Source organism: Oryx dammah, unplaced genomic scaffold (assembly GCF_014754425.2).
Source record: "Oryx dammah isolate SB20612 unplaced genomic scaffold, SCBI_Odam_1.1 HiC_scaffold_11232, whole genome shotgun sequence".
NCBI classification, from domain to species: domain Eukaryota; kingdom Metazoa; phylum Chordata; class Mammalia; order Artiodactyla; family Bovidae; genus Oryx; species Oryx dammah.
In genome coordinates this window covers 5325274-5340462 of record NW_024080625.1, presented here as the reverse complement: position 1 = coordinate 5340462, position 15189 = coordinate 5325274, and the positions used below count along the sequence as shown (strand labels likewise).

Here is a 15189-nt window from a genome sequence, read left to right as displayed (position 1 = left end):
AGAGAAAAAGAAGTAACCGCAACAATGAGATCATAAAATGTAAGCACTAGGAGTATTCAATGCTATAAAAAGTTAAGTACTTTAAGAAGTAAAACTCCTCAGGGAACACCAGAGGAGGCTCCGTGTTTAACAACAAAAATCAAGTATCCAGTAGAATTTCTTGTGCTTAGACACTTTATGAACTTTCTGTGATATGTGACAAGGACTAAAGCCAGAATTAGTAGCTCTGGAACAATGGAAGCAGTTAGGGTAAGTGCACAGTGAGGAGGAAGCAGAATAGTGCCATTTGAGGGGCCCTAAGAAACCCCTTCTGCCGCATTCCCCTAAGTTAAGCTAAGAACAGTTTTTTTTTTTTAATGTATATTATTGAAGTATAGTTGATTTACAATACTATATTGATTTCTGCTATACAACAAAGTGATTCAGTTACACACACACACATCACACACACACACATATATATATATTCCTTTCCAGATTCGTTTCCTTTATGGTTTATCACAGGATATTGAATATAGATCCCTGTGCTATATAGTAGGACCTTGTTGCTTATCCATCCTATACGTAACAGTTTGCATCTGCTAACCCTAAACTCCCAGTCCATCCCTTCTCCAACTCCCTTTCTCACTGGCAACCACAAGTCTGCCCTCTATGTCTGTGAGGCTTAAGAACAGGTTTTTGATAAGAGAAAGAAGAGAAAAGAACTTGGGAGAGAGCTGGACTTACCAAGAAGGGGCCCCTTTTGTGGCCAAAGGCCAATAAAAGGACACTGGGTACCATAAGAACTGAGCGAAGGGCTCTCTATATAAGGTCTAAAAAAACAACCAGGAGAGGAAAAAGGAAATTAAAAAGAAAGTATACATGCTACCTTTTTGACGAGGTGACCCTAATTTCTCAACCTTGGCACCACGGACATTTTGGGTCATATAATTCTTTGTTATGGGGAGCTGTCTTATACTGGATGTCCTGTGTAGGATAAAGATGAATGACTCAGAAAATAACCACAGGAAAAGCTCCCAGTTGAATGGATTCCAGAAAAATAAGAATTTCCTCAAAGAGGTTAGTTAGTGTAATAATATTATAGGATGTTTAGCATGTCTCTGGCTTCTACCTGTCAGATGCCAGTAGTATCCCGCTTTCGCACAGCTGTGGTAACCAGCAACATGTCCACACACTGTCAAATAATCTCTGAGAGGCAGGAAGGCAAAATCACCCTTGCTGGATACCACCGCCCTAAAGGATCAATTTTCTCCCTAAATTGGGCAGGATCTTTTCCATTCCTCGGTGGTAGCATGGCTTACCCTCCCCATTCCTGCTCCCACTCTAAAAAACTACACAAGAGTGGAAAGCTTACAGGCTCATCAACCTAAGAAGAATGAGAACTCCATTTTTTCATTATAATATTCAAAGCAGAGAGATATAAATCATGAAAATCTGAAATAAACCTTTTCCTTCAGGATATTTTTATCCTTTGATAATTCCAAAATCTGCGACCCCCATCTATATTACCAGAACTATCTTATTCTTTGTCCACTACACAAGACTTGTGTCAAGAACTGTCTACACTGCTATATTCAAAATGGATAACCAACGAGGATCTATTGTATAGCACATGGAACTCTACTCAATGTTATGTGCCAGTCTGGATGGGAGAGGGGTTTGGAGGAGAATGGATACATGTGTATGTAAGGCTGAATCCCTTTGCTATTCACTTGAAACTACCACAACATTGTCAGCTGGATATATCCCAATACAAAATAAAAAGTTTAAAGGAAAAGAAAGGGGGGCTGATAAGATTCAGAAAGATGTTTCCAATTTAATCAATGCTTATGCAATTAAACCAAGAAAGGCATTCAGTTCAGTTCAGTCGCTCAGTTGTGTCCGACTGTTTGCTACCCCATGGACTGCAGCACGCCAGGCTGCCCTGTCCATCACCAACTCTTAGTCGAGATAATCAAGACACTTTGTTATGCATAAAAATTAAGTTATTTTTATAATCAGAGAGATAAAAGAATGGACTGCTAACATCTTGGCTTGTACAAACCAAACCCTTTTCTTTCCCTTCCCTCTGTGTTTTTTCTCCTTCTTTCTTTCTTCCCTCCCTTCCTCTTTTCCTCCCTCCTTTGCTTCCTCCCTTCTTCACTTTCTCTTTTCTTGTAGGTAGACCCATGTTTTTCTCCAGAATAGAAAAGAACATGAGGACAGAGATTATGAAGTATTAAGCATGAAAAAAACCCTCACTGGAAGGAAAATTTACGAGTTGACAAACATTTTAAAGTGCAGCATCAACACTTTATTAAGAATATAAAGTGTGCAAATGGTGCAACTGAGTCATCAATGAAACTGCAAAACAGTCAGAGGCCCAGAAAGTGACAATTTCTATTTCTTCTCTTGACTTCTGATCATTACTATAAGATCTATAGGGGGAAAATTCCTTTTAGAGTTGAACTGAATGAAGTGAAACAATCTATAGAAAGACAGTTTAGCTACTGAGCATTATAAATTCAATCATGCAATTCTAGATAAAATATGAATCTTTTCTCCTTACTTGTTTTCATGTGGTTACAAATTGAACAAATGGTGAACAACATAAGAACTAAGAATAAGAACTCTTATCTCTGACTCCCCTTTTGCCTTCCACTAACTGCATGACCAAAGGAAGGCAATTAATCTCTCTGAGCCTCAATTTCCTCATTTATGGAAGTTAGGAGATAGGACTAGATTATCCTCAAGAATTTTTGCATCTCTAAAATCTCATCATGAGGAAACTCTAACTCAAATTATCTGAAAGTGACAGGGGGAAAAAACAAAACAATCTGCAATTCTACCAACTATGGAAGGTGAATACTCTGTGTTATACATAATTTCTATGCCAGAACTATAGGGTATAAAAACAAAAAAGGCTTCTTTAATTGATCAAAGCCCTTGACTCTAAAGTAGCACATATTGCCTTGGATTTTTCTTTAAATTAGAATGTCTATGATTTATTTTCGGGTAGGGTAAGCACATTTGAGTGTCTGCTGGGTACAGTGTTAACAAGGTCACTTGTCATGCTATGGCAGGGTGCTCTTCACTAGAAAAGAGTGGATACAGAAGCAAAACAAATTCAGAACTTCAAGAGCTCAGTCACAAACATCAGAGAATAGCTCTGCAGTGGTGTCTTGACATTTATTCTGGAAGGCCTACTCTTGCAAGTATGTGAATGCCTATTTCTAAAACTCAGAGAAAATAAACCCTAATGTTCGCAGAGAAACAAAGTCTTACTCTGGTCTTATTAGAGCTCTTGAAAAAGTACAACTATGATGCTTTCAGCCATGAGGCAAACCCACAACAGAGAGGAGTAATTTCTTCAAGCCTTCTGTACAGATGCTAATATGAAAGGGTGGAGGAAAAGATTCACAGAGGGAGAATTTTAAAATGCACTCCTTTACAGGAACCCTAAATATGTGCATGGTAAAGCATAATGTTTTGCCAAAGATCATCTGACTCTGGAGGACAAAATAAAATTCACCCATAGTCCCAAGAAAATCTAACTTTTATGTATGGATGTAAATTCTCAAATTTGCAGACCTACTCACGTGGTGGTGGTTTAGTCACTAAGTCATGTCCGACTCTTGTGACCCCATGGGCTGCAGCCTGCAAGGCTCCTCTGTCCATGGGATTCTTGCTCACAGTAGATAGAAATTTCAGAGGCAAGAAAGTCTCTTTTATTTATTTATTTATTTTTATTTTTATTTTTTTTTAATTTTTACTTTACAATTCTGTATTGGTTTTGGCATACATTGACATGAATCCACCACAGGTGTACATGTGGTCTCTTTTAAATGGAAGCATAGGAATAGCTTGTTGGAAATGCTGGTGCATCAATAAAGAAACACATTCTAGCATCTGCTAGATCGTGAAATCCCTGGCTCTGGTTCCTTAGGCAAAAAATCATGGCCTTGATAGCTTTTCCTAAGATGATTTCAACCTTTCTTGGTATCCCAACAAAGGGACAGTTCATTTTTATCATTAGATACTTTGAAATCTTAAGAGAAATTCTCCCTAAGTAGTCAAAAAAAAAAAAAAAAACCCAAACAGTAATTTGTGGGATTTTATTTGGAAAGAAAATATACTGAGAGAGGTAGAGCCAAAGAAGGAGATGCTCTGTAAGGGATGACAGCTGAACTAGCCCTAGGATTTACAGCCAACAGAGAGGCTCAGGATGGAAATGAACCTCTTGAAAATACCCTCCCCGAAGAAACACTCCTCGTTCAACACTATGTCAAATTTTGTGCTGTGTATTCTTCCTTACTTATCTCTAACAGTTTTTAAGATTGTGAGAAAAACAAAACGAATCACTAGGAAATACAAAAATGTACAAAGCTTTTTAAGTCTCTAATGACAAAAAATTAGCAGACTCCTTGAAAATTGCTAACACTGATTTTTAAGGAGCACATCTTGAAATATCACTCTCTGAATAGTTTTATCTTAGACAGTTTCATTATTCATTACATTAGAACTCAGATTTATTGATATTACCAATATTACGGCAAACTATTTTATTCTTCATATATTTATTAAGACTTGTTCTTTTATGTTCCCTTTTTTTTATGTTGAAAAATATCTCTGTAGTACTCCATCAGGATACTTTGCCACTCAGTGTGATGATATTTTTTTATAAAGAGAAAGTGCAGAAGTGTTCCCATAATGTGGAAATGCCTAGGATGAACTAACAAAAGAGCAAGAATCTGTAAATCCATTGACAATTCTATATTAAATATATTTTCTACCTTCAGAATATCTTTGGTTATTCTCCATAGAAGGCACTTCCCATTACAATTTATTTTCATGTTCTGTTTTATAGACACTATACTTGAATTTAGAGGAAGGACCTTCCCTTTGCACTAACTAATAAACAGGATACCAAGTACAGACGGTCCTCACTTTCAATGGTCCAATAAATGATTTTTTTGACCTCATGGTGGTGTAAAAATGATAGACATTCAGTAGTAAATAAACTTCTGAATTTATCTTTTCCCAGGCTAGCTATATGCAACACGATACTTTTGTGATTCTGAGCAGCAGTAGAGAGCCGATGTAAACAACCGGTACATTTACAACCATGCTGTTTTTCACTTTCATCATAGTATTCAATAAATTACATGAGATAGTCAACATTTTATTATGAAACAGGCTTTGTGTTAGTTGACTTTTCACACCTGTAGGATAATGTAAGTGTCCTGAACACATTTAAGGTAGGCTAGGCTAAGCTGTGATGTTTGAAGGCTTAGATGCATTAAATACATTATCAACTTAATAAATTTTCAATTTATGGTGGGTTCATGCAGACATAACCACGTTGTTAAATCAAGAAAGATCTGGAGTATTATCACAATAATGAAGACTTGGAAGAATACACATTAACAAAGGCAACATTTTTATTATAGATTTTGTATTTTTACCAGGAAGTATTATAGAGTCCTTCCCTGGAAACTTCTCAGTATTGTTTATACATCCACTTGATAAAAACTATAAGTTGGAGGTAGAGTGAAAATGACAAGATAACACTTTAAGTACTCTCCAGCTTTATGATTCTACGTTTTTCTAGAATATGACGTGTGTATGTGTGTGTATATGTATACACACACACACACACATATATAAATATATATATGCTTCTTCTATTTAAAAAAGCCAAAAGAATGTCATATCTCACACCCACATTTCTTTAATCCCCATATTCTGCAAGCTACTCTGCTAGCACAGTTTTCTTTCATATTCTATAGACTATAATGGGAATAGATTATTGTATTCCAGGACTGACTTTAGACACTACTAACGCTCAAGATACCCCTGAGCAGGTCTCTGGATGGGACTGATGGGAGTGATATTTCATAAGACAAACATAAGCAAAACTTCTCTGAGGCAGGTACTCGACCACACTTCCCAGAGGAACGAAGTTTTTCCCTTTTCCTAGCACACCAAGAATCGTTTTCTGAAAACATCACATTATTTATGTCATCATTTCTCTATTCAAAAGTTGACTGTCATGTAGAGAAAATATTATTTAAGGGCTGTTTCTCAGATTTGCCATAGAATTCAAATTAGTGTTGTGTATAAATACTATTTAAGTATACAATTTAAAAAAAAGTATACAATTATGCATTACTGATTTTACTCTTCAGTTTATCTTTACATTTCTAATAGGAATTTCTTGTCCAGAGCAAGGAGATAGTTCTTTCCTTAGAACGGATTCAGAATTAACTATCAAATCAAAAAGATATGCTTTTATTTATGACTTGTTTTGTTTTAAGTGGGTATTTACGGCATGCTTCTCCAAATACCTGAGTTTAAAAGAAACTTTCAAAAGTCAATTTAAGGCATAGAGGTAGTTTACTTCACAAATAGCCACTGTGTACCTGTGCATGAATAATCGTCAATTCTGATGTATCCAGTTTTGCAAATGCACATGAAGGAACCCGGGGTGTTGACACACATCGTGTTCTCACGACAGTAATGGCGCCCTTCGGCACACTCATCAATGTCTGTGAAGAAAAAGCAGGGCAAGAGGTCAACCATGGCAAATATTACAGGTTTTCTACAATTTTCTTTGGTGTTGAGAGGGCAAAAGTTACTAATTGAGAAGAATTTTAAAAATGTATTCAAAGTATCTCTTTTAATAGAAACCCTTGATGTTGAAATGACAGAAACTATAATTTTTTTTTTCCTAAAAGCTATTGTTGGAGTTTAAAATATATCTTTTTATTCCAACTTGCATCATTCTAAAATATATTTCAAAATATCCAGCCCATTCATCTACCTTAGATAGAATGATAAAATGAATCAGAACGTAGAGATTGGGCTGCCTTAGGGTATTAGAAGCTTCAATCACTGAGCATACCATATATTATTTTTTGATTCATTGGCTATTCTGTACACTTGGGGAGGCCCTGAAAGAGGTAAATAAAATATTCAATAAACACCAGAACTTGAAAATCTTCACTTAAAGATATGAAACCAACAACTTGTAGTTTATTAGAGATATAGCTATCCCAGTAAGTGTTGAACAGAGATGAAATTACAATGTAGAGCCTGATATAAATAAGAAGCTGTAAAACAGCAAAATAAGATAACATATTGAAGAATTTTCATAGTAATTCATATTCTAAGCATTGTTTTCTTGGTATTGCTTAATGTGTCTGAAGATAATATTAATGCTCTAAGGATTTAGTGCAAACTAATAATCTAATTTTGTTCAATTATAATGAGGTTAATGCTAAGGCTAGAGGCCACTATTCATTTATTCCCTCTTTCAGTGAATATTTATGTTCCCCCTTCCTGTTCCAAGCACTGTTCTGAGGCTTACTGATGAAAACAGAAGGGCATGGGTAAGGTATGATGTGTCTTCAAGGATCTCCCATCTAGAAGGGAAGTAGATCAAAGAATCACAGTGAGTGTGGCACGCTGACAACAAAGAATGGCACAAGATAGTGGGCAAGGCCTGGGACAGGACCCTGCATCTCAGCCCAGCATTGTTGCTGCTAGGATGCTGGGAGTAAGCCCGACATGCTTGTGTGAGAGAGGACTTATGAGTTCTTGGGGAAAAAAATGCTTCACTGATCTGAGAAACTCTTTACAACTTAGAGCTTTATTAAAGCAGAGTATTTATGCTTTTCTCATGTGGCTCAACTGGTAAAGAATCCGCCTGCAATGCAGGAGACCTGGATTCTATTCCTGGGTTGGGAAGATCCCCTGGAGAAGGGAACAGCTACCTACTCCAGTATTCTGGCCTGGAGAATTCCATGGACAGTATATAGCTCATGGGGTCAAAAAGAGTCGGACACCATTGAGCAACTTTCACTCACTTTCACATAGACCATTAAGTTGCAAGCATTTATTAGCAATCACTAATCTGTCTGTCAAAAATAAGAAATAACTATATGCATACACGCTGTTTAGTTCACAATAGGCTGGATTTCACATGCATTTCCTCAAAGAACTCAAATAACCTGTTGAGGTAGATAGAATGAGCTTAACTATTACCTCCATTTTTCAGATGAGAGATCTGAGGCACAGAAAGGTTAAAGGACTTTCCTTAAGTCATAGAGATAATTAATTGGCAGATCAAAGCATGGGAACCTAGGTCTTTTGAACTGCTCCAACCACAAGCTTTCTTAAGTCTGTATTACAATGAAAGAAACGTCTTAGTCTAGTTTACAGGTGGGTTTACCAGGTATACTTTGCTGGTCATAACCTCCTGCTGGGGACTCTGGTCCCTTGGATGCTGCCATATCTCACAGCATATTTCATGTATACTTCTGATTATTCTTTCTCTGACTCCAAGGAGCTCTTCTTCCTCTGCCTGCCAGGTCAATGCTGGTGTCTCCTGGGGTCTGTCCCTGACCTGTTTTCTCTCTCTCTCCACTCTGTGCAATTATATACATTGTTATGGCATCACTACCACATGAAGTGACATTTCTTTAAAACATTTTATTTTATATTGGAGTACAGCTGATTAAAAATGTTGTATAGTTTCAGGTGGACAGCAGAGGGGCTCAGCCATTCATATACACATATCCATTCTCCACCAAACCCCCTTCAATCCAGGCTGCCACATAACACTGAGCAGAGTTTCCTGTGCTATAGAGTAGGACTTTGTCATACTCCAGGTTTTGAGTGAAGAAACCTGCAACTGCAAAGCCATAATAAACACTAGTACTAATTGGGAAGAATGTGAATTTTAACAATAAAACTGTCCCCATTTTATAGTTTCTCTCTGCATGGAACATAAAGCATTTTACAGGTATTTTATCATTATGTAGCACTCTTTATTAAGGGCCTTAATGCATTGACCAGGCAAGGTGCTTCTCCTCTAGAAGTCTACTTTCTCAAATCCTTGTGGTGAAGCCACAAAGTAACACTGACCTCATCGGTACTATTAGAAGAAATGGATCAATTATAGGGGAGAACTAAATGACCCCATACTACAAAAGTCATGCCATTCATATAAACTCAACTCTGCTTCGCGAGATTGTCAAAAGAAGCAGCTGACACAGTCTCTTGGGCAGCTATATTTTAGAGCTAGAGGACCACTGGCAATCATCTGGGCTAACTACTTATTTTACAGATGAAAATACGGAAGTTTAGAGCGACTCAATTTTCCATTCAACTTCTAAATGAAAGTCAACACAGTAAATTACAAGCAGCATATAAAGCCCTTCCCAGTTTGGCCATTATTTTCCTGACTTTACATTCTACGACCTCACTCTTTCTTCATTCTCAGTGTCCTGGCCACATTGAGCTTTTGGTCATTTCTCGAAGGGGCCATGCTCTTTCACATTTAGGTGCTTTTGCGTATGTCATTCTCTCGTCTCCTCCTCTCCCTATCACCACCACAGTGGGTCTTGTCTACCAATCAATTCACCCTTCAAGAATCTGTTTAACTATCTCTCTGTGAAAACTTTCCTAATGAAGTAAAATGTTCCCTATGTAATAGTGCCTTGGAACTTTGCAAATGTTTCCATTAAAGATATATCCACTTTACCTTTATTAATTTTTGTAGGCTCCTTTTTTCCAATAAGTCAAATATACTCCTGAAGGACAGGGACCATCTATTTGTGTTTCCTAACTCTGGCTACACATTATACTTAAGTGAAAGTGAAGTTGCTCAGTTGTGTCTGACACTTTGCGACCCCATGGACTGTAGCCTGCCAGGCTCCTCTGTCTTTGGGATACTCCAGGCAAGAATACTGGAGTGGGTTGCCATTTCCTTCTCCAGGGGATCTTCCTGACCCAGGGATTGAACGTGGGTCTCCCACATTGCAGGCAGATGCTTTACCCTCTGAGCCACCAGGGAATCCCATACTTAACTGAGATGCTTTTAAAAACCATTAGTTTTTGTGCTGACTTCCTAACTCTCACTCCAAATTCTTATTTAATTATCTGTAATGGAACACACACATTATATTATTTTTAATCTTCTTTTTGAAGAATTTAATGTAGGGTTCAGCAGAATTTTTCAGTAAAGAACCAGATAGTAAATATTTTAGGCTTTGGGGGTTCATATGATCTCTGTTGCAACTACTTAACTCCTGTTGTTGCAGCATGAAGGCAACCATAGACAATATGTAAATGAATGAGCCTGACAATGTTCCAATAAAGCTTTATTTATAAAATAGGAAGGTGAATCAGATTTGGCCCACAGGCCATAGTTTGATAACCCCTTGTTTAAGGCATAATCAAAGTTAAGGATCACTCAGAAGGACCACGATGGCAAAGTAGCAGGGCATGAGGTTAACCTCCCCCAACAAACACATTAAAAATACATCCACATATAGGAATTTTCACAGAGAGTCAGCTAGAAACTGGAGAAGATCTCTTATACAACCAAAGCTGCAGGAAAGCTCTCCACATAATGAGGTTGGACAGAAAAGAAAAATAAAAAGGCATTAGGAGAGTACTGGCATCTCTGAGAAGGATCTGTAAAGGAGAGAAACTCCACATGTAGCCCCTTGTCCTAGAGGACCCCTTCCCAGCTAAGAGGTCAGCTGGCACTAGAAGGGCCTGGACTTTGCTATGAGGAGTGAGTGCATGCTGGCTTGCTAGTAATCATGGAGGAGAGAGACAGGACAGCTGCCCCCTTACCACAGTCCCAAGCACCTGAAATGTGTGCCAGGCAGGGCTGCTAGCACTCCATGACTAGGCGTTAAATCCCAGTCAGAAGGGCACCTGGAGGGAACTCAGCCTAGCTGCACAGAGACAGCCCAGGGGTCCTGGGGAGTGGTTCAGGTCAAACCTGAAAGCCCACTGTCAGCACAGCATGCACATGGCAGGTGTGGGACTGGCATTGGAGCCATCATCAGTGCTCATACAGGTGGAGTTGGGTCCAGCTGCGGCACACTGTGGACTCACATATGAAGGGAGTAGGTCTGGCTGTGAAGCCCATCATAAGAGCTCGTAGGGTGAGGAGAGGTCTGGTTGCAGTGGACTTTGTCAGGTGGCACCAGATAAATGCATATCTTGAGTGGACAGCCCCTGGGGAGGAGTATATAGCAGCTCATTTCCAGTTAGAGCCTTCTGGTTCCACCCATATCATCACACAGTTTGCAGCCAGATCTGGGGCACAAAAGGACCTGGGAGGGGTCTGCCACAGAGGCAGTCAAGACTCCAGGAAGCAGCATAACCACCTTGATTCCTGCAGCCAGAGAATCCTATTCCCTAGCACCAACCTACTCCACACCACAGCCTAGAACTAGGTCTGGGGCAAAAAGTGGAGAAAGGGAGGCAACCTTGGGCTACTTCTGGGCAAAACCATGGATGCCTACACGGGCAGCACATAGGTTCACTGAGTCTCTTACTTCACTGGTCACATCCTTTGGGACAGAGCAAACATTTAAGGACAACAGAGCCTTATTGAATCTGACTCTCAGGGCTTTTACTCCAAAAACTGGGGAGAAGATCCTGCCCCTGACAGGGCTGTGACAGCCACAGAGTAAAGAGGCCTTGTCCAACATCAGTGCAGTCTCTGGATACTGCAACACCAGTTGCAACCCCTATCAAAGGGATAATGGCCAACATAGCCTGAGAAAGGATGTGGTTGACATCCACATCAAAAACAGCCCTTCCAACGAAAATATTGGAATAATGCAGTTTACACAGGGATGATCCCACATAAAAACAACCCTTTTGGATCACAGTGGATAATAGTTTATCCTAAATTCATAGAGTTACAGACTGTTAAGCAAAATGAAACAGCAGAGGAACTCCTCCCAATTAAAAGAACAACAGAAATCTCCAAAAGAACAAAGAACGAAGCAAATGTCACCAGTCTACTTAGTCTAGACCCTAAGTTCAAAAAGGAGGCAACAAAAATGCTAAAGGAATTAAGGTGATCAATAGAAATGCAGACAACTGTAACAAGGAATTAGAAACTAGAAACAGGAACCAATCAAAATTAGACAACTGCTAAGCTAAAGATCAATCTAGAAGTAATGAATAGCAGATTGAAAGACACAGAAGAAAGATTAAGTGATCTGGATGATAGAATAATTCAAACATCAAATGAGAACAGCAGACATAATACAAATGGAAAAACAAAGAAAGAAAGAAAAGACCAACATAGGAGATCTATGGGATAATATAAAGCATGATAACCTACGTATAGTAGGGATTCCAGAAGGAGAAGAGAGAGAAAATGGGCTTGAAAATGTATTTAAGGAAATCATAGCTGAGAACTTCCCCAATCTAAAGAAGAAAACAGATACCAAGGAATAGGAAGCACAGAGGGTCCCAAACAGACTCACACCAAAACATACTATAATTAAAACAGAATGAACTAAAGATAAAGAGAGATTCTAAAGGCAGCACGAGAAAAAGGATCAGTTACAAGGGAACCCTTATAAGGATATCAGCTGATTTCTCTGCAAAAACTTTGCAGGCCAGAAGGGAGTGTCCTGATATATTCAGTCTTGAAAAAACCAGCAACCTAATATACTCTACCCAGCAAGATTATCACTGCAAATAAAAGGTGAGATAAAGGATTTCTCCAACAAGAAAAACAGAAAGAACACAGCAATGCTATACCTACTCAAAAATAAATATTGAAAGCTCTTCTTTAAAAAGAAAAGAGGCAAGAATCTATAGGAAAGCAAAACTCACAACAGGAAAGATAAATATATAAAAATACACGAGAGCTATAGGATAATATAAAGCATGGCTACCTATGCATAGTAGGGGTTCCAGAAAGAGAAAAGAGAAAGAAGGAGTGAAAATATATTTAAAGACATTATTGCTGAAAACTTCCCAAATCTAAAGAAAACAGATAAATATCATCTTCAGTAAAATACTGAAGATCACTTAAGCCAGTGTATAAGTTAAAAAAAAATTTTGTAAAAGCAGTATAACTATAATTAACAGTAAAAAGATAAACATGAAGATGTAAAACAGGACATCGAAATCACAAAATATGGGGGAGAGGAGTAAAAAACTTAGTTCTTTTAGAATGTGTTTGAACTTTCACGACTATGTCTAAAGCAAGTAGATATAGTCATGGATCAATACACTTAAAAACCAGGGTAACCAAAATCAAAACCATATAATAGATTGACAAAAATCAAACAGCAAAGAACTCAGGCAAAATACAAAAGAAAACCATCAAACAACGAAAAGAAAAAGAAAGGAACAAGAACTACAAAATGGACCTGGAAAAAAGGGTTTAAGATGGAAATAAGTACTTTACTTTAAATATCAATGGACTAAATGTGCCTAACAAAAGATACAGAGTGGCAGATTAGATTTAAAAAACAAGAATCTACAACATGCTGCCTATGAGAGACTCACTTTAGGGCAAAAGACACATTGGTTGAAAGTGAGGGGATGGAAAAAGATATTTCATACAAATGGAAATGACAAAAAAGAGGGGGTAGCAATACGCATCTCAGAGGACAGACTTTTTTTAAAAGTCCATAAAAAAAGGTAAAGAAGGACATTATATAATAAATGAATCAATACAAGAAGAGGATATTACATTCATTAACACACAGGCACCCAATATAGGAGTACCTAAAGACATAAACAGAGGTAAAGGGAGAAATTAAGAGGAATACAATTGAAGGAGAACTTAATGCCTCACTGATATCAATGGACAGATCTTCCAGACAGAAAACCTTTAGGTAAGAGAGGTCCTAAATGACACAATACACTAACTGGACTTAATTCATGTTTACAGGACACTACAAAAAAATCAGAATATGCATTCATCTCAAGCACACATGGACCACTATCTAGCCCTGCTACTTCTATATGTTTGCACTGGTCTATAAGGAAAGTAGGGCTTCCCAGGTGGTGCTAGTGGTAAAGAACAAGCCTACCAATGCAGGAGACCTCAGACGTGGGTTCTCCTGAGTCAGGAAGATCCCCTGGAGGAGTGCATGGCAACCCACTCAGGTACTCTTGCCTGGGGAATTCCATGGACAGAGGAACCTGGCAGGCTACAGACAGGGTCTCAAAGAGTCAGACACAACTGAAGCAACTTAGCACACATGCATGCATAAGGAAAGTATCATGCTCAGTTACAGCCTGAAAAACCAAATCGCAAGCACCCTGGGGTAATATGATGAAAATTCATTTGCGTCCAGAGTTTTAGGATCATAATAGGACTCATATGGGATTCAGCTGTACCAAAGGACTTTAAATCTGCTTCTCTGAGAGAGCTAAGTTTCTGTTCAGTCACTAAGTCGTGTCTGACTCTTGGTGGCCCCATAGACTACAGCACACCAGGCTTCTCTGATCTTCACTGAGAGGTCCTTTTATTGTATGAGGCAAAAAAAGACAAATTCTAACTGGAGAAATAACACTTAAATTATAATGTTATGAGGTGATGCATATCAGAAACATATACAATGTGCATTTAATAAGGAATAACTATTTTAAAAAGTGTTTATATGTTCTGAGAATCAATTAATTTAGACCACATTTAGGAATTTATATTTAGTGATATAAATAATTTTATAACTATTCCCTACCCTCTCAGTGATCAATGCAAAGAAATAGAGGAAAACATTGGAATGGAAAAGACTAGAGATCTCTTCAAGAAAATTAGAGATACCAAGGGAACATTTCATGCAAAGATGGGCTCAATAAAGTAAAGAAATGGCATGTATCTGACAGAAGCAGAAGATATTAAGAAGAGGTGGCAAGAATACATAGAAGAACTGTACCAAAAAAAATCTTCATGACTCAGATAATCACAATGGTGTGATCACTCACCTAAAGCCAGACATCCTGGAATGTGAAGTCAAGTGGGCCTTAGGAAGCGTCACTATGAACAAAGCTAGTTGAGGTGATAGAATTCCAGTTGAGCTATTTCAAAACCTACAAGATGATGTTGTGAAAGTGCTGCACTCAATATGTCAGCAAATTTGGAAAACTCAGTAGTGATCACAGGACTGGAAAAGGTCAGTTTTCATTCCAATCCCAAAGAAAGGCAATGCCAAAGAATGCTCAAACTACCGCACAATTACACTCATGTTACACGCTTATAAAGTAATGCTGAAAATTCTCCAAACCAGGGTTCAGCAATACGTAAACCAGGAATTTCCAGATGTTCAAGCTGGTTTTAGAAAAGGCAGAGGAACCAGAGATCAAATTGCCAACATCTGGTGGTTCATCAAAAAAGCAAGAGAGTTCCAGAAAAACATCTATTTCTGC

The 15189-nt window shown here is 38.2% G+C and overlaps 1 protein-coding gene across 3 annotated transcripts in view; it reads right to left on the bottom strand.

Annotated features, from left to right (window-relative positions):
- Positions 1 to 15189, bottom strand: part of LOC120861347 (protein kinase C-binding protein NELL2) — a 382658-nt gene that overhangs the window by 156183 nt on the left and 211286 nt on the right. For all 3 annotated transcript variants that reach the window (XM_040236996.1, XM_040236994.1, XM_040236995.1), the window contains one exon: positions 6402 to 6527. In XM_040236996.1, coding sequence (XP_040092930.1) covers positions 6402 to 6527 — 126 coding nt within the window. The remainder of the gene's footprint in view (positions 1 to 6401; positions 6528 to 15189) is intronic.